This window comes from Meles meles, chromosome X (assembly GCF_922984935.1).
Source record: "Meles meles chromosome X, mMelMel3.1 paternal haplotype, whole genome shotgun sequence".
Lineage (NCBI taxonomy): Eukaryota > Metazoa > Chordata > Mammalia > Carnivora > Mustelidae > Meles > Meles meles.
In genome coordinates this window covers 90,638,591-90,659,358 of record NC_060087.1, presented here as the reverse complement: position 1 = coordinate 90,659,358, position 20,768 = coordinate 90,638,591, and the positions used below count along the sequence as shown (strand labels likewise).

General features: G+C 43.4%; 1 protein-coding gene across 3 annotated transcripts in view; it reads left to right on the top strand.

Annotated features, from left to right (window-relative positions):
- COL4A6 (collagen type IV alpha 6 chain) overlaps positions 1–20,768 on the top strand; it is a 282,697-nt gene that overhangs the window by 123,690 nt on the left and 138,239 nt on the right. For all 3 annotated transcript variants that reach the window (XM_045996296.1, XM_045996297.1, XM_045996295.1), the window contains exon 3: positions 7,096–7,179. In XM_045996296.1, the coding sequence (XP_045852252.1) occupies positions 7,096–7,179 (84 nt within the window). The remainder of the gene's footprint in view (positions 1–7,095; positions 7,180–20,768) is intronic.

Here is a 20,768-nt window from a genome sequence, read left to right as displayed (position 1 = left end):
CTTTGGGGTAAATACCCAGCAGTGCAATTGCAGGGTCATAGGGAAGCTCTATTCTTTTTTTTTTTTTTAAGATTTTATTTATTTATTTGACAGACAGAGATCACAAGTAGGCAGGGAGGCAGGCAGAGAGAGTGGGGGAAGCAGGCTTCCCTGCTGAGCAGAGAGCCCGATACGGGGCTCGATCCCAGGACCCTGGGATCATGACCCGGGCTGAAGGCAGAGGCCTTAACCCACTGAGCCACCCAGGCGCCCCATGGGAAGCTCTATTCTTAATTTCTTCAAGAATCTCCACACTGTTCTCCAAAGTGGCTGCACCAATTTGCATTCCCACCAACAGGGGAAGAGGGTTCCCCTTTCTCCACATCCTCTCCAACACACGTTGTTTCCTGTCTTGCTAATTTTGGCCATTCTAACTGGTGTCAGGTGGTATCTCAATGTGGTTTTAATTTGAATCTCCCTGATGGCTAGTGATGATGAACATTTTTTCATGTGTCTGATAGCCATTTGTATGTCTTCGTTGGAGAAGTGTCTGTTCATATCTTCTACCCATTTTTTGATATGATTCTCTGTTTTGTGTGTGTTGAGTTTGAGAAGTTCTTTATAGATCCTGGATATCAACCTTTTGTCTGTACTGTCATTTGCAAATATCTTCTCCCATTCTGTGGGTTGCCTTTTTGTTTTGTTGACTGTTTCCTTTGCTGTGCAGAAGCTTTTGATCTTGATGAAGTCCCAAAAGTTCATTTTTGCTTTTGTTTTCTTGGCCTTTGGAGACATATCTTGAAAGAAGTTGCTGTGGCTGATATCGAAGAGGTTACTGCCTATGTTCTCCTCTAGGATTCTGATAGATTCCTGTCTCACGTTGAGGTCTTTTATCCATTTCAAGTTTATCTTTGTGTACGGTGTAAGAGAATGGTCGAGTTTCATTGTTCTACATATCGCTGTCCAGTTTTCCCAGCACCATTTATTGAAGAGACTGTCTTTTTTCCATTGAATATTTTTTCCTGTTTTGTCGAAGATTATTTCACCATAGAGTTGAGGGTCCATATCTGGGCTCTCCACTCTGTTCCACTGGTCTATGTGTCTAAAAACCAGAATTCTTGACTTTCCCCCTCAAAGCTCCTCCTCCAACAGGAGATGTCACTTCTTGTCTCAAAACCATTTTTTAAAGTTTTCCTTTATATTCCAGTTAGTGAATATACAGTGAAATATGAGTTTCAGGTGTACAATATAGTACAATATTTCTATACATCACCCTGTGCTCATCAGGACAAATGCCCTCCTTAATCCCCATCACCTAGTTTCCCCATTCCCCCACCTCCCTCCCCTCTGGTAACCATCAGTTTGTTCTCTAGAGTTAAGAGAAAGTCTCTTTCTTGATTTGTCTCTCTGCCTCACTTTTTTCCCCTTTGCTCATTTGTTTCCAAAGGCGAAGTTCTTAGAGTAGCCTCTAAAATCTTTCACAATCTGGCTCCTGCTATATCTTGGACCTCATCATCATTTCTATTCCCTTTACTCTATCCCAGCACTCTGGCCTCCTTGATGCTCAACCAAAACATCAAGCATGTTCTCTCATCTCCTGCCTTTGCTCTTACTCTTACCTTGGCCTGGAAAGCTCTTACCCCAGATTAACTGCTTAGCTCCCTCCCTCATTTTCTCTAGCAGGGGTCCTCAAACCTTTCCAGATAGCAGAATCACCCAAAGACAGATTGCTGGGCCCCACTCTGAAGTTTATGACTGATTAGGTCTAGGAGGGGGCAGTAATTTACATTTCTAACAGGTTTCCAGAGCTAATGACACTGGCCCAAGGACCCTGCTTGAAGAAACACTCTTCTCTGCTCAGAAGTTACCAGATCAGAGTGCCTGGGTGGCTCAGTCAGTTAAGCAGCTGACTTCGGCTCAGGTCATGATCTTGGGGTCCTGGGGTCCTGGGATCAAGACCCATGTTGGGCTCCCTGCTCAGTAGGGAGTCTATTTCTCCCTCTGTCATTCCCCCTGGCTCATGATCTCTGTCTCTCACTATCTCCCAAATTAAAAAAAAAAAAATTAACTGTATTACCAAAGCCTTCCCTGACTTCCCTATATAAAGTGACAACCTGACCGCAAGACTTTGTGTCCTTCTTACTCTGCTTTGTTTTCTCTTTGTCTTCCCCCTTGGATTGCAAACACCATGTGAGCGGGGATTTGGTTTCACTTGTGGCTGTATGATACGACCTCTAGCTGCCATGCCTAGCATGGTACGTAACACAGAGTAGGTGGTTAATACATATTTGTTGACTGAATGGTCAGAATAAAATGTTGTACAGCCAGCTTTCTGTGATCTAAGCTCCTGGGGGAATTGTTCACAAAAATAACTCACTTTTGGGTGCCTGGGTGGCTCAGTTGGTTAAGCGTCTGCATTTGGCTCATGTCGTGATCTTGGGGTCCTGGGATCAAGCCCTGCATCAGGCTCCTCACTCAGCAGGAAGTCTGCTTCTCCCTTTCCCTCTACCTACCACTCCCTCTGCTTGTGCTCTCGCTCTCTCTCTCAAATAAATAAATAAAAACTTTTTAAAAATTAAAATAAAAAAATAAGAAAAAGAATAACTAACTTTTGCCAACTATTCATTCACTCCAGCTAAGCTGCTTTTCTATTCTTACATTACATCTCTTGCTTCCTGGGTTACCTTGTGTGTCATTGTCATCCCTGCCACCACTCCTGACTGAAAGCACTGGCAATGCCAGGAAAAACCAACTGACTTCTGGAAGGGACACCGTGATGTAAATCAGGATGTATTTCAGGAAACCAAAGGGGAAGGAGAATCCCAAGCGGAGCCAGTCTAACACTGGGAACTCTGTTGTCCTGAGAGCAATTATTTCACAACCCTTTACTGAGTACCAGCTTACACAAGGGCTACAGAGAAGAAGAGAACAGAGTTCTCTTTCCAGTCTGATGGCAGAACCAAACAGATTGAGTCAAATATGGCACATCACCATTAGCAGAGAGGGTGGAGTAAGAACTTCTGCCCAAAATTGCTGAGAGGGAAAAATTGGTGCTGGGAGAGGGATGGGGTGGGGGGGGTGGTTCTTCACCAAGACGATGATGTTTGAGCTGGGTTTTGAAGAATCCGTAGAAGTTTGGTTTGTGATAAATGTGAAAATGGGGTAGGGAAGGCATTTTGGACACGGGAACCAGCATCAGCAAATGAATAGATGTGATACTGGTGATAGATACTGATGCTATTAAAAATACTATATGATCAGTTATATGTAGACATCAACAAATCCAAATGGATGTCCTAACCAAGCTGAGTGGATATCAGCCATAGACAAACTGGCATGGATATATTGTCCCATCCCACTTGACTCTCAGCTCCAGGAGAGGCCGGGATGTTATGCCAAAGAGTGTGGCATAGCTAATATCCACGTAATAATAATAGCTGACACCAAATGCTTACCATGAGCCAAGCACTGTGCTTTGCGTGTTTTATCTTATTTAATCTTCCAATCAACCCCTAGACGGTAGATATTGTTGCCATCTCCATTTCACATTTTAAGTCACTTGTCTCAGATTAGTCCCAACTATGCTGGGATTTAAGCCTCTACAGATTGACTCCAGAGTTTATATGCTTATCCAAGGCACACTGCCTCAAGTAATGGCTAGAACATAGGTCGTCCCTCTTAACGCTGTGGGAATATACAAAGAGGTAAAATAGATTGACCTTTCCTTATCAACATTATTGTTTGGTTGAGGAAATAAGACACTCAACCATGCAACCTTGGAAACATTGCAAGTACTGTCATGCAGTGACATGTGACACTTACCCAGTGGGTGGGCCTGCTGAGTTATTTTGCTGAGCTAGAGTGCCCATGGAAGAAATGAAACTTGAACTTGGCCTTGAGAGGTATGGAATAGCAGGAAGAATGTAGAGTTGGAAGGGAAGTATGAGGCTTCACTTGCTAACCATGTGACCTGGACCAAAGTTCTTTCCTTCATGGTTCTTATCCGGAAAATTAGTGATGTAGATTAGACTTCTTACCAGAAGTACCTTACCCCTAGGAGGTATTTTGGAAATTGTGAGGTCAGTTTTGGTTGTGAAAATAATTGGGAGGTGGCTCTTAAGTAGGAGCCAGGAGTGACAGGTGTTCTGCACACTATGAAGAATTGTCTTGTATCTTGCCCGACCTTTGGAGGACCTCTAGACATTCATGTACGTGAGAACTCTGTTTATAATTATCTGAGCCTAGAACATAACCCCATTTTACATCTCGAGTTGAATTTTTTTTCATGGCTTCATTTTTACTGAGTAAAACTACCCAAAAAACAGGGGAAATATTGAGCTTTTTTTCCCCCAGAACTTTATCATGCATTATTAACATGGTGATAGCAACTGCATTCATGGTACTTGAGTCACTGATACCACATCCCAGGGTCATTCTACTTTAGGCTATCCCATTCATGGTGATCCTGCACGGAGCTGCTAGCCTCTGACAACTTCACATTTTCTAACATAGTGATGTATGAGCATTTATAGATGGGAATACATATTGTTGCATTATAAATGCCTTTCATTTCTGCTTTGCAAGACATTTATGGCATAATATGTGCTTTTGAAAGTACTGTTTACATCTTTATTATCACTGATTCCGATGAATTTCTTTTCAGGATAGCAAGAAAGAACAATAAACACTTATAGTTTTCAAAAAAAAAAAAAGGTAGAATGAAGAAGGACTGTATTGGATAACCTCTCAGTGCCTTTGCAGTTCGGATGTAGGGAAGGGGTTGGGTTTGGAGAGGAAGCAGAGAGCATTCCAGGATGGGAATGACATGAGGGATGTGGCCTGGTGGAGCAGGGGTTGGCAGATCCCCAGACAAGCCAGGAGAAGGAAGAAACTTCCTTAGAGCCTGGTCCTGTCATGTTCCCTGGAAGCCACTCCTTTCATTCCTCCCACTCTCACTGTAATTGAAGACTCCTGGGGGAACTGCCAGGGCCAGAATGGCAGGAAATTGCCTTGTGGTCAGTGGGGCTTCTCTGGTTACTTCCCTCTGTGACCGAGGGATGTGATGGCTTCCTGTCTGTTAGCTGGGTGTCTTTGCCTCCTTGTTCTGCCAAGTTCCCAAGAAACCTTAGCTTCTGTTCCTTCCATTTTCGCCCAGCTCCTTTGCATGGGATTTTATCCCCTGTCTTATCCAGCTCTCTTGCTCCATACAAGTGATCTGGAAATGTTGGGTCTGTGACCGACACATTTTGTAGGACACCCAAAACGCATTGTTTGGAAGTAAGCCAGAGATACAAATGGATATCCAAACAGCTCTGGCCATGGCTGTTGTGTCCTCTCCCTTGAAGGGGGGTAACTTGTATCATTCAGTAACATAATTTTTTTTTCATTACTAATTATATATGCTTGCTGAAGACAGCTCAGGAAATACAGAAATATGTGTAGAAGCAAATGCAAATTATCTGTTACCCCCAAGAAATATAGTACTTGGCAGGAGACAAGGGTGACAGCATGAGTGAAGATTAAATTTGGTGCTGGCCTGTTGCCACCCCCTCCAACCACTTCTTCCTCCCACAGCACCTCTTGATCTCACCCTTACGGAACTTGCCTGTCCTATATACCATAAAATGGAAGGCAAACTGGAAAGTGTACAGTAACACTTACCATGTCAAAGGCATATAAGCGATAAAATATCTCATATCAAGAAGGTGTTTGGAATCTAAAACAGCAATATTTTGTCAGAGCTCTGCTACCACTACCTTATTTCTGAGGTGTTGTGGTGATAAAGTATTGTGGGAATGTCTAAAGAGATAAGAGACCATCTGAGAAATTCACAATGCTCCCTGGGAATTAGGAAAAGACTCACAGTACAAAGAGGCAAGAATGTTTAAGTACAAAGCAGGGCTTATAAATATGCCTTTCTCTTTTGAGGGAAAAAAAAAAAAAGACCAGCCGACATTAAACAAAAAATTGGGTGATACTAAATCCATCCCAGAGATCAAGTTCTTGTTATAGATAATAGTTGGAATTTATGTTTTGCTTCTCCTCCCTGCCCCAGGTGGATAGGGTCAGAATGGAGAGTCCTTATTTTTGAGCCCTTGCATTGAGACTCTAGGAGACAGAGGACTTAGAAAACTCTAAGGTATAAGTGTTAAGGTCAGGGCTTTGGAGTTAGTTAGACCTGGGTTCAAATCCCAGCTCCACTCAGATGGTCATCAAAACTTTCTTTGTGCCATCTGCTCTCTTCGACATTGGGGATATAACATTGGACAATTTAGATAAGGCTGCTACTTACATGGATCTTACATTCTAGTGGTGGGGGGAAGAATGTTTAATGTTGAAAGGAGAACACAATGATATGATTGGAAGTAACTGGGGACTGCCTTAGGTTGAGTAGTCAGGAAAGGTCTCTCTGAGACTAGACAATTGAACTATGACCTGGATGATAAAAAGAGGCCAGCAATAAACAAAACAAAAACAAAACAAAACAAAAACTTCTAGGGGAAGAACATTCCAGGCAGAAGTAACAGCAAGGGCAAAGGCCCTGAGGCAGGAACAAGCTTAAGTTTTTATACAATGAAATACCAGTGTGATTGAAGCAGAGTGAGCCAGGGAGAGAGGGAAGAGATGAGGTTAGAGAGGTCAATACAGGTCAGGTCACACAGGGGCTTTGTAAAAATTCAGCTAGTAATCATCGTCATCATCATCAAGCAGATAAGAAAAAAAGAAAGTTGAACAATTGAGGGTACCAATTCAGTACCAACTGAGACATTTGAATCTGACTAACTGGGGCACAGGGGTGTTACTGTAAGGTTTGAATGATGTGTTGAAAGTGAGCCTGAGGAAAATAATTCTGAGAACAGGGTACAAGGTGGCCATTTTCATCTATCATCACGTTTCTAACACTTGAATTTCTCTTAGGTTCACTGCTTTCTCCATGAACACCAAATACACAAGTTCAGTGTGACTCACGACACCATCAAATGAGATGATTAAGCCACTCTGAATGTATTGGTTAGGAGGAGTGTGGCTAAGGGTCAGGTTCCCTGGGGCTACATTGCTTCTTGGTGCGCCTGGCTTACTAATTTTTTTTTTCCTCTCTCTCTTTTTTTTAAATAGGGAGAGAAGAAGTCCTATGGAAAGCCATGTGGGGGCCAAGACTGCGGCGGTGGCTGTAAATGCTTCCCTGAGAAAGGAGCGAGAGTAAGTGGCTTCTTCCATTGCTGAAAGACACAGTCAAGGGAGTTGTGATCTGACGTGTGTGTGTGCGTGTGCGCGTGTGTTTTCTTTAGACTTAAACTGCTTAGAATCCACTCTCGTGACTTCATGGAATAAGCCAAGTGGTGAGGACCAGCTGGAAGGAACTTTGCTAACCAGAGGAGAGGCAGAACTAAATTGGTAAAAGTCTCTGCGAGAGCAAGAAGAGGTTTCCTTTATTGACTTAATGCCAACGTTTCCTCAAGGTTTCATCTGGAGTACTTCCAAAAGCCAATTAGGTTGTGAAGAACCAGATTATGTTTGTAGATAGACATGCATTTTCATAGCTCCTCTTTATCCACTCAGTTCTTCCCTCTGGGTAACAAGTGGTCCAGTTGTTATCTACAGGGATGGGACTGGTCAAAAGTCAAGAGTTTCCTTGGGATGCCTGGGTGGCTCAGTCTGTTAAGCATCTCCCTTTGGCTCAGGCATGACCTCAGGGTCATGGGATCAAGTCCTGTGTTGGGCTCCTTGCTCAGCAAGGGGCCTGCTTCTCCCTCTGCCTTCCACTTCCTGCTCATGCTTTCTCTCTCTCTCTCTATCTCTCTCTGACAAATAAACAAATGAAAGTCTTGAGGCACCTGGGTGCCTCAGTTCATTGAGCATCTGCCTTCAGCTCGGGTCCTGGGATTGGGCCCCCTATTGGGCTCCCTGATCCACAGGAGGCCTGCATCTCACTCTCCCACTCCCCCTGCTTGTGTTCCCTCTCTCGATGTGTCTCTCTCTGTCAAGTAAATAAATAAAATATTTAAAATTAAAAAATAAATAAATAAATGAATGTCTTGAAAAAAGAGTTTCCAGGGTAGCCTTAAAGTCCAGAAATTCAGATGACTGCCCATAAAGAATGATTTATAGATATTATGTTAAAACCTAGGATTTGTTTTAAAACATGAGAAATAATTCTGTGTTTTGGTCCTTATTGGTAAATCACAGTGAGCACCGTGTGTTAACAGAGCATTTCCATCAGCCCTTATAATATGCATATGGGAAGCATTGCCCTAGCTGATTTGTACCCCTGACTCTCACAGAATAAACTGACATCTTTAGTGTAACTCAGGGAAAAAAAGTATTCGAGAGGGTTCATTTTTACAAAATGAAATATAATCTCTGTCCCTGGGATTTATGGCCATCCTGTAGAATTCAGATGTTCTGACTTGCAGCTTTGTGTCTGCACTCTGATCACATTCAAACAAGCCTAAGAGCTTAGACTGTCAAAGGGAGGGAGCATAAATAGGTCAACCAGACCCTCAAAAACATGACCAAACAGGGAACAGAGTGGCCACTCCACCTTCTCTTTCATTATCTTCCATTTAGAGTAAAGTGAAATATCAAACTACACCAGAATTTGAAGGAAGAGAAAAAGCCATCTCCTCATCAAAAGGGACCAGACCCATTATACATTAAAGGCAGACTTAGGGAATCATAAAATATCAGAAAGAGACAGTATCTTAGTGAGTTTCTCATCTTAACCACTGATTTTACAGAGAAAGCAGACTCTGAAAAGGAAAATGACTTCCCAGGGTCACACAGCAAATTGATGACAGATTCAGACTATTACCTGGGTCCTTTGATTTCTTGCCTATTTACTTTTACCCACTGTTGCCTCCTGGAGAAGTCATGTTTACTGTAGCCACCAAGGCACATCCCTCCGCCTCTAATCTTTAACCAGGAAGCACTTTAGAAAAAAAGATGGTTCTATAACAAATATATGAATACATTCCTTTTTTTTTTGTCTTTTTTTTCTCATTTTATTTATTTTTTCAGCGTAACAGTATTCATTCTTTTTGCACAACACCCAGTGCTCCATGCAAAACGTGCCCTCCCCATTACCCACCACCTGTTCCCCCAACCTCCCACCCCTGACCCTTCAAAACCCTCAGGTTGTTTTTCAGAGTCCATAATCTCTTATGGTTCGCCTCCCCTTCCAAATTTTTTTTTTTTAATAAACATGAATACATTCTTTTCTCATTTTATTTATTTTTTCAGCGTAACAGTATTCATTCTTTTTGCACGTCACTCGCCATCAGGGAAATACAAATCAAAACCACAATGAGATATCACCTCACACCAGTCAGAATGGCTAAAATGAACAAGTCAGGAAATGACAGATGCTGGAGAGGATGTGGAGAAAGGGGAACCCTCCTCCACTGTTGGTGGGAATGCAAGCTGGTGCAACCACTCTGGAAAACAGCATGGAGGTTCCTCAAAATGTTGAAAATAGAACTACCCTATGACCCAGCAATTGCACTACTGGGTATTTACCCTAAAGATACAAACATAGTGATCCGAAGGGGCACGTGTACCCGAATGTTTATAGCAGCAATGTCTACAATAGCCAGACTATGGAAAGAACCTAGATGTCCATCAACAGATGAATGGATCAAGAAGATGTGGTATATATACACAATGGAATACTATGCAGCCATCAAAAGAAATGAAATCTTGCCATTTGCGACGATGTGGATGGAACTAGAGCGTATCATGCTTAGTGAAATAAGTCAATCGGAGAAAGACAACTATCATATGATCTCCCTGATATGAGGACATGGAGAAGCAACATGGGGGGGTAGGAGATAGGAGAAGAATAAACATGAATACATTCTTAAACAACATGTAAGCAATAGAGGTTAAGAAGTCTCCTTTGAGATTCCACTCCCCCAGTTGTCTTTCTGGTCTTTTCTTGTACATTATCAGAGACCTGTAGAAATATGAATAAAAAGTTACATTTTCTGTTTTTTTCCCCAAAATGCAATCATATATTCTGTGTCTTGTTCTGTTTTTGTTTTTTTAAGCCATTCAATATGTCCTTAAGATATTTTTCTCTCCCCCATAGTTTAACCCATCCATTCGTTCCTCTTTTGATGAACATCTTAGGTTGTTTCCAAACGTTTGCTGTTTTAAAAAGTGGCAGTGCCCCAGTGGAAATCCTCAAACAGAACTTCTTGTGCATATAGGATCAGAATTTCCAGATACAAGGTAATAAAGATTTTTAATTCTCAAAGCTAGTGCTCACTTACCCCACAAAATACTCCAATTTACACTCCCATCAGCATTGTACAGGAGTGCCCACGTGTCTACACCCTTGCCAACATTTAATACTTTTGCTAATTTGGGTGGAAATCTTCCCAATTGCCAGACGACATGTGAGTACAAGTGTCTTTTCCCATATTCATGGAGCATGTGTATTTTTTCTGTGAATTTTCTAGACATGTCCTCTGTCCACTTTCATAATGAGTGATTCTGACCAACTTATCTTTCCTCTACAAAGATACCATAAATAAAAATGGCCCAGGTGGAAACGTGTGAGATTTGCAGTTTGACGCAAAAAAGCATTTCCTGGCAGGTTGTAGGTAACAGGAGGCATCGATCAGACCCTGCCACCCGAGAACTCAGAAGTAGATCCAGGCTGCTGGTTAGGGGTTCAGAGCCTTTAAAAGTAGGAAATCTTATTTATACACCTGAACAGACCTTAGTTCCACACCAGACAAACATGCTGAAGGTCACTGCATTGTTTGACTTCTGGCTGAGATTTTGATCTTTGAAGATGGAAGCCAGTGGATTTCCTCAGTAAGGAGCTCTCATTTGGTTTCCAAACATATGGAGCCCTTGTCTGTCTTCTTCTTTGAAAACATGGGTGGTTGAAGGGCTGTGGGACTGAGAAAAATAGAGTATCACCACACTGATTTTTTTTCTCAATATTTAAAAGATTCAGAGCCCGCACAGTTAAACACAGTCCTGGAGCTTATTTGTGAAGTCTGTGGTTGCCGGGAACATTTGTCCAGGTTACTGATCCAGACCAAGCTGTAATTCACAAGTCAAGACCAGGGATATCCTATTTCCCATATAGGTCAGGGGGCCGGTGCATGTGGGGCAGACCTTATGAACGCAGATGCTGGGTGCCGCCCGGGCCACCAGGTCCCTTTGAATCACTCTCCCTACCCTCCTGAGTTCCCAGGGCCAAGCAGAATTGTTTAAACTGACTCCAGCTCTGTTGACACTGCAGGGCAGCCCCTCACTATCCCTTTTGTGCAGATGTCAGAAAGATTTGAGGCTGTTTTCCTTAGCTGAGCAGCAGACCCCATTTGGATTTCAAGCTGTTCCCTTCGAGCTCTGTGAGCTGGGAGGGGAATGGAACATCGGGTCATCCCTGAGATATGTGCAGCCATTGGCGGAGCTGCTTCCTGCCTTGGGGAAACATCCAGTACATAGTTTGCTGGGCAGTGTGTACTTTTCCTTTGCCAAAGTCCTCTTGAACTAACTAGGACATTTACAAAACACCTAATATTCCTGCATAATGGCAATCCAACCGTTTTCTGGTTTAAACACTCTCGAACTGCTTTCTCGACTTTGCCCCGCCTGGTAAAAAGCCTTTGCCTGGGGGCGCCTGGGTGGCTCAGTGGGTTAAAGCCTCTGCCTTTCGCTCAGGTCATGATCCCAGGGTCCTGGGATCGAGCCCCGCATCCGGCTCTCTGCTTGGCAGGGAGCCTGCTTCCTCCTCTCTCTCTCTCTGCCTGCCTCTCTCCCTACTTGTGATCTCTGTCAAATAAATAAAAATAAAATCTTTAAAAAAAAAAAAAAAGCCTTTGCCTGGCATTGGTGCACTGCTTTGTTACTTTTCCAAGCACCTTCTCCCAGGGTCCGTATTATCTGTATGCCACAAGGAAGTGTCTTGGCCAAGCTCATTAGCCTGTCCATGGCGAAACTTGCTTAGCCTCCTTTAGGCAAATGTCAACTTTAAGAGATAACATACCTGCTAATGTTAAAGAAAGGATTTCATTTTTCCCTTTGGACATTGAAATTTGGACTTATGATTTGACTTTCAGTTTTCTTTCAGGGTGGGGGAGATATTTTATTACCTGGGAAAACCATTCTTTGGAGTTTTTTTCTTCCCTGTATTTGGGTGGATTGGGTGGTAGCATTAGATCAAACAAAATATATCCACCTTTTCTCCTCTTTCCCTACTGGATTTGCAGGTTATCTCTGCATTGTACTACATTGGTGTGTGCTTGAGCTGGGAGCTGATGGGACAGTGTGTTTTATTCCGAGCCTGCTGTATTCCTTAATACGATTTCAGACTTTTCCCGCATTTTCGAGGTGTTCTGGCTGGTGTTTATATACAGCACTGTGAGCTCCTAATTATGCATGCCACCTAAAGGATTATCACAGGTAATCCCAAACCATGGGGAATACTGGGATTCCCTCCCTCCCCAGTCAAGGCTGTTTGTCCCTGTTTTACCTCTGTGTCCTAGCTAGAGAGTTTCATGTGAAACACCCCAGGTCTTTTATCTCCTCATCTGCTGCCTGCTTCCTGCTGCTTCTCTGTCAAAAATTGTGTTTCCCATGAATTCCAGGCGCAGATGCATTGACCACTAGTTTTGTTTTTTTGGGTTTGATTTCCTTTGGTTTGGCTTTGTTTGACTCTCCTCCTGCAAACAGCTGGCGTTCCCCGTGTCAGAAGACTGGTGCCATAGCTACCCAGAGGCCTTTCCACTGGCTCCTGATTTGGGCCATTTTGGTGGACATCTTTCCCTTTTTCCCTGTGCACCCACCCACCCCCACAACCCTACCCTGACTGACTGCTATGATGCATGCTCCAATGTCCTTACCCTCTGCCAAAGCTTATATTGCACATGAACTCCTTGGGTGGCCGGGCCTTGCTCCAGCTGCCTGTGTATGCGCAAGCCTCTTGCCTTCATTGCCCACCCACCCGTCGGCCCTCTGCAGGCTAGCCTCACTGCGAGCACCAGTCCCCAATAACCTGCTTGTTGCCAGATCCAATGGACATGTTTCATTCTTTACCTTCCGTTGCCTCTCTGATGCACGAGACACCTCCTTCCTTCCTGAAACGCTCTGTTCCCTTGGATCTCATGATGTTCTTCTCTCCTTGTGTTTCTACTACTGTGATTAGGACTCCCCAGGGTTTTGTCCTCATCCTACTTCTCTGCTACATCTCCTCTCCCTAGGAGAGGGTGGTTTCATAGATGCCAGGGATTTCCACTGCCACCGATACAATGATAAATATTAAATCTCTACCTTTAGCTCAGACCTTTTTCCTTAGCTTCAGGTCAGCTTAGCCAATTTCTTTATTATTATTATTATTATTATTATTATTATTATTATTATTTTAAAACATTGTATTTATTTATTTGGCAGGGAGAGAGAGAGAGAAAGAATAAGCAGGCAGAGGGAGAGGGAGAAGCAGACCCACCTGCTGAGCAGGGAGCCCAATGCAGGGCTTAATCCCAGGACCCTGAGATTATGACCTGAGCCGAAGGCAGATATTTAACCAACTGAGACACCCAGGCACCCCTGGCATGGTCAATTTCTTATTGGCTATCTCTGCTTGGATTTTACTGGCACCTTGTGGTGCCATGTCTCATACAGAATTCCACTATCACCTTCCACCAGACATGTCCCTTCCTAAGTCTTAGCCATCTCCTCTATCTCAGCAAATGGCACCACTTTATTGCTCAAGCCAGAAACCTTTCTCCACCGTCACCTCCAGGTCATCATCACATCCTGTCCGTTTATCTTCTGAAACAAAGCCCAAATCCATCCACTCTTCTCCATACCTATTTGTCCAATCCAGGCCCATATAATGTCTTGCCTGAATTACCCTCTGAGCCCCCAGACTGGTCCTCCAATTGCCAGTCTCACTCTTTCCCAGCCATGTGCCATTCTGTTGTCATAATCTTTCCAGAACATAAATATGATCCTAAAACTCTTGCTCAAAGTCCTTCAGTGGCTCCCGGTAGATCTCACAATAACATCTTAGCTCCAGTAGGCTTAGGAAGTCCTCTGTGGCCTGGGTCTTGACTGCCTCTCCCACAACAGCTCTCACCACCAGGAGCCTCCTCCTCCAGAAAACCAAACCAAATCAGACGCCTGAACTGAACTCCTTACAGTTCACAGAACCTGCTGTTATTTAGTAGGGCTCCAGGTTTTATACCTGCTGCTCCATTTCCATGTACTCTCCTTCCACTGGCTCTACCCTCTCTCTGCTGGCTTGCTTTTGTTTGCCCATCCTTTAAAACTGAACACAGGTTTCATCTTCTTGTGGAGCTTTCTGTGATCTGCAAGGCTGAGCTTATCTCCTTGCTATTCCTCTCGTGCTGAATCATAGCAAGCTACCGACTTGTCCGCTCTCCACTAGCTTAGGAACACCTAAAGGGCAGAGGCTGGGTCTTTTTAGATTCTGTGGGGGCAGTAGGCACTACCAACAGTTTTGTAAAGGACTGACCAACTGACCAACCAATTGGGATGTGTAGGGGTCCAGCCCTACTCTCCACATCCTGGATTAGATGAGAGTCCACTGTCTTGGGGGGACTCTTTTCTGCTAAAAGAAGGCAAGGGCCAGGGCAGTCATTTCCATATTGTTTCTAGTTCCTATTAGTTGTAAGCAACACCCCCTACTTCCCCACACTCTGGTTCCTATAGTGATGAGTTCTTCCTTGAAGATGAAGCTGTTCTTGAAAAATTGTGAGTCAAAGGTAATCACAGGCTTTCTTTTTGACAGTGATTGCACTCTCCTCCCCACCAGGTCTCTTAGCTTTCTGCAAAGTTAATGGTCTTGAGTTTCCCTTGTTCCACTCCCCTCATGGAAGGAAAGGAACAGCCTTTGAGCAGGGAAGTAGCCATCAGGTGGTAGTAAGGGAGGGAGGTTAAAAAAAAAAAGAAAAAATTTAAAAGTCTCTGTGGAATTCAGTATACTATGATTATTTAAGTGCAGGATAATTGATAAGGTTAAAATTTAGTGTCTCTGCACCAAATCAAGGTGCACTCATAGCCCAGCAGATGTTTGTGGTGATCTTAATCCATTCTTTGATCGTTTGGGGGCAAAGTGGGGTTTATCCATACTAATGAGGGAGGCTTCTGTTAGGAGCCGAGAAGCTGGAGGAGGAGATAATACACAGCAGTGATATCAAGAGTTCCACTTTAGATATCCAGAGACCCAGGCAGCAGGCCGGAGTTTTGCTAACTGGATGACTTTGGACTGATGCTTTCCCCTCTCAGGGTGAAATGAGGTAAAATGAGGGTTTTCTGCTGGGTAATCTCAAATAGCCCACCAGCTCTGATCAACTAAGACACCGTTACGATAGTACACCTTGACAGTCCCTTGCCCCCAGATTGTCTTATGCTTTCTAGTGTTGCAGGGAGATATGGAAGGCAATGGCTGATGGTGTCTGACCCTTTGGAGTCATGTCTGGGCAGTTGCCTCAGATGTAAATCAATTGCTGTGGCCTTTTCTACCAATGCTGGGAGCTTCTCACAGCTGAAGCTGCCTTGCCCGGGAGTTCTTTCTTCCCGTAGTTCCGGCTTCACAGACCCACTCTTGAGGCTAAGCATTGTTTGAGCCTCGCACTGCTTGAATACATTACATACACCATTCCGATGAAAGGAAACAGTTCCCCCCTGCATCCCTGAGGAAGAGTTCTGTGCGCAGATCTCTAGAGACCTCTTGGTTTTCCTGGGATTGGCCCACTGACCCATATGTCAGAGACATTGGTTGTCAAGACATGGGTGAGCATCCTGCATGCCAGTATGTGACATACTGTCTTCTCATAGAGTCTGTCATCATCTTCGCTTGCCACCTGGTTACCCCTTTCCTAACTTCCTCCTTTGGCCATCCATGCTTCTCTCCCTCTTGCTCCAGCATTTCTAGCTCTCCATCCCTCCTTCCCATTGCCCCACCATGGCATCCTCACCCACTTCTTCCCCTCTGCTTTCAAGTTGCCTGGCATCACTTCCTTTGTCACTAGTCCATTTTGGGTCATCTATCAAAAGGCATGTCATCATGCAGGATATTGAAACTTGGGATTTGTTTAAAAACATTATGAGATAGCATGCCTGGGTGGCTCAGTTGGTGAAGTGTCTGCCTTCAGCTCAGGTCATGATTCCAGAGTCCTGGGATCGAGTCCCACGTTGGGCTCCCTGCTCAGTGAGGAATCTGCTTCTCTGCCCTTCCCCTGGCTTGTACTTGTACTCTCTCTCTCTCTCTCAAGTAAATAAATAAAATCTTGAAAAAATTATGGGATATATTCAAAGTCTTGTTCCTTATTGGCAAATTGCAGTGAACACCGTGCATTGGTAGAGCGTTTCCATCAGCCGACAGCAGCAGGATGTCAGAAAGAGTTGCTGGGATGTACTTTACAGAAGCGTACCCACTTATCCAGAGATTCATACCCTCAGAGCCTGGATCAGTGGGCTCCCAAACTGAGGAGAGGAGGGAGCACCGTGCACACAAGTTAGTCCATTGACAGTATAAAAAAAATACTACAATTTCCCATTTAAATTGAGAAAGTCTAGAAAAGAATTCAGATTTGGATTGAATTATTTAACTTATATAAAGTGCTTACGACTAAGTACCATGTGAGTGTTAGCCATTATTACTGCTATTGTGGAGTCTGTCAAACATGTGGTGCACATACTATTGCGGGCACCCTCATCCAGTGGGTCTGTCTGGCTTTCCCATTGCATATGCCCCAGGAGGCATTCTGAGGGAAGAGTGGGAGCCCAAAGACAGGAGGGGTAATGCTGGGGTCCTCACATTTTCCCCCCATATCTATACCAGAGATGTCACTATTTCCTTGGGCCCAGTTAAGTGGATTTATGGATTATATTCTCTAGTTACAGTAACCCTCACAAAATGGATAAGTGACTTAAGAAGATTCCTGCAAATAAACCATGTCTTGAAGATAAAACTCATAAAGTGAGCATCTGAAAATGGTAGCACTCATACTCCTAGACTGAGTTTTTCCATCAGCTTCATTATAAGGTAAAAAACCACCACAATCACCTGACAAGGTGGCAAAAAAGTAATGCAAGAATAATCAAGAAGACTATATGAAATATGGATTTACACCCATCCTCAGTAATGAAAACTCTTGTCCTAAATGCATGTCCTAAATGTATATTGTGCCTTGAAATGTTCACTAATAATATAATTGAAGCCATCATGACAGGACATTTGACATGAGATACATGAGATTTACTTCATCTTTTTACATTTTCTGTATCTTGTGTGTTTCATTATATATATGTGGAGTAGGACATGTATATAATTTCAATAATTATTAATGATATATCGTATTGTGTGTATTACATATATAAAGAGAGAGACAGGGGCAGACTGAAAGAGAGGAAGCATGCTCAATTTTTTTTCCCTGAAAAAGGTAGGCGATCAGAAAGATTTGGAGGCCACTGACCCAGACCATACTTAGAATAGATGGGGACCCACAAACAGAGCAAAAGAACTTCGTGAAATCTTTTGCTTTTTCCCTTTAGAATGGCCATGCCATCAACTTTAGAGCTTCACCTTGGCAACTTTACATAAAACAAAGCAATGGGAATCTTAGGAGTTGGGAGAAGTGAGACAGTAAAGAAATGTAAAAATCATAAAATTTCAAGCCTAGAAGGTTGGATCCAAGCCCCAAGTGGCATATCATATTATATAAAGGCTTTCCCAGCTTGTCTCTAAAAGCTCTTGCCCGCATTTTAAATAGGAAGACTTGTGGAAGAAACAGCTTCGGAGAGGTTAAAAGACTTTCCCAAGGTCCCTTGTAAGTGGCATCGCTGAGATTTGAAACAAGTAGTGTGTTTTCTGCTATGCCAAATGGCTTCTTCATCCCATGACCATAACCAGATGAGTTCACTTGGGTTGTAACTGTTGTGAGGGGAGGGACACTTGTGGCTAAGATGTAAACCAGATACCAGTAAATTCATAGTCCTTCCCCTGCCTCGGTGAGAAGTAACTCCTGACTGCATGTATAGCATCTGTTTAATCCCCGTCTAGGTTTTAAAATGTTTTCCTCATATTCTTGTCTTTTAAAAGCTAAAGAAGGGAAGCCTGGGTGGCTCAATCGGTTAAGTGTCTGGGTTCAGCTCAGGTCATGATCTCAGGTTCCTGGGATCAAGCCCCGCATCAATCCTGCTTCTCCCTCTGCCTGCCGCTTCCCTGGCTTTTACTCTCTCTCTCTCTCTCTCTGACAAATAAATAAATAAAATCTTTTTTTTTTAGATTTTTTATTTATTTGACAGAGAGAAATCACAAGAGAGGCAGGCAGAGAGAGAGGAAGGGAAGCAGGCTCTCCGCTGAGCAGAGAGCCCAATGCAGGACTCGATCCCAGGACACTGAGATCATGACCTGAGCCGAAGGCAGCGGCTTAACCCACTGAGCCACCCAGGCGCCCCAAATAAAATCTTTTTAAGAATTAAAAAAAATCTAAAGAGCCCAGGAAAGCTTGGGTTTTGTCTGTGACTACAGGTTTTGCGAGGAGTCATGCCAGTTTTCATAGTTCTGGTGCAGGGCTCTCTCTCTCTATGTAGACCACTCATTGTACACTGCAATGGAGTTGGAAATGTGTGTAGATGAAATTCCCAAGTATATGTCAAGTATATGTCAGGGAAGTCATTTGGTGTCTATTCTGAGAAGACTTGCATTAATGGAAGCCTTCCCAGACTATTTAAGAAAATTAATTGCATGGCATCTCTCTTAAGCTATAGTTGATAGGGGGTAAAAAATGTGCATTGCTTTGCAGAAATTTGCTTCACTGTCATCTCTTCAAAAGAGCTTTTCTTTTAACAAATGGGGTACATGGCCATTTATTTAATGGCTACCTTTATTTATAGAGATCGAGGTCCCAGACTATGTTCTGTATTTTGTTTTTCTCATTGTGTTGTGTGAGGTTCGAACCCATTAGACATGATTTAAGAAAGCACTCTGGGGTCTAAACATTGGTGCAGGCACTGTGAGGAATGCAAACATATTACAAGGACCAGACCTCTATTTGGAGAGACTACACACACATACACACACACACACACATGCACACGCACGTGCACATGCACACACAAACTCCAAGACACTGCATCCAATTGAAAGTCTGAAAGGCAAAGCACAAGTCCTCAAAAGGAGATATTGGTATGGACTAGAGTGATTAAACAAAATATTTTTTTAAATATTATGACAAAAAAAGTTTCTTTAGGAACATTAGTTTGGTGGAGGTCGTGCAGGGCAGATTGGAGTAGGGAGACATGAGAGGCAAGTAAAATGCTCCCCATTTTTAGAGATTAAGTGACATATCCCAGCTCCCTTGGCACCACAGAAAGGAAAGTGTGCATCCTTTTCTGCTGCTCAGATCCTATGTTTCTTTCATTGATTCTCTCCAGCCTTGAACACACACACAGACACACATCCACATTCACCTAAAACAATGACTGGATAATGAGGGTCTCATTTTAGATGAATGCATCACCTTTTCATTTTTTTATTTAATGACCTGGAAGATGGGGCTAGCTCCTTTTCCCCTTACATTCCTCTAACTCCTTGGAAATGAGTATCTCCACTGGTGAGTCCCTACTGATCCCAAATGAGGAAATTCATCCCCAAACCAAGTGGAGTCCACAGCACAGAGGTAACCCTTGTCTTGATTACAGAGGAGACTGTGTGATGCTTTTCTCCATGGGAGACTAAGAGCTCCTGCCGTCACTGCAGGGCCTAGGGAGAAAGGCCAACTCAGTGGGTTCTGAAAGAGCTTCTGTTTCCTACTTGACGCATTTTGTTACAGGAGTTATGAGTGAAAGGTGGGACTTGGGAACCATGAAAGAAGGAAGGCATTGTTTCCCTTAAGACAAATTTGGAAGTGTGGTCAGCGGAAATATCTATAGAGTACCTTGGCATTGTGTCCTTATGCTGAATTACCAACTGTGGCCATGGCAGTCTCGTTCCGTGGACTTAACTGAGCCCTTGGCTCTGCTATAACAGCTTCTACACTTTTTAATACTCAGTTTTACAAGCTTAGTTTTAGTCTTTAATTTTTGAGAACCGAAAGGGGGGAACAAAAGTTCATTCCTTTGGATCCCAGGGAAATTACTGTATATGTTCAGTTATTGTCCATATCAAAGAAACCATGATCTCTGTCCCCATGCATGCCTTTGCTAGTTTGAGTAATTGTAGCAACTTGGCATTCCACTGTTTTAGTTGGGCTCCCTCTTGGAGCTAACACCAGTCACTGATTGCTTTCTCCTTCACATGTTGCTGGGGGAATGCCAGTAAAGCTATGAGCAAAGGAGGGAGCTGGGGAGAAACATGCTGTGGGGCCCAGAATGGAATGAGGGGTAAACAGGGTTCAGGAGCCAGGTTTCCCCAGAGAGAGACAAAAAGAAAGCAAACAAAAGGAAGAGACAGGTCTAAACAGGCTACCCAGACAGGGCCCCTTTGCTACAAGAACAGAGCCTTAAACTTCACAAAGCTCAGGGAGGGAAGGGAGCCAGGGGTTAAACACAGCCTTTGCAATTCAGTTGAAGAATTATTAACTCAGTATACACAGAGAGAAAAGGCACACATGTTCACATAGAGCAACATTTATTTTTCTTAAAACCCATTCAGACCCTCCATGAACTCAGAAACGAACCTAAACCTATATATCCACATAGATAGTGATCCCCCCAAATCTGAAAGGTAGCCACCCATACATAGATAGAAACATAGAGACTCAGAGAGGCTCAGGAGGGCACCCAAGAAGACACCCGGAGCC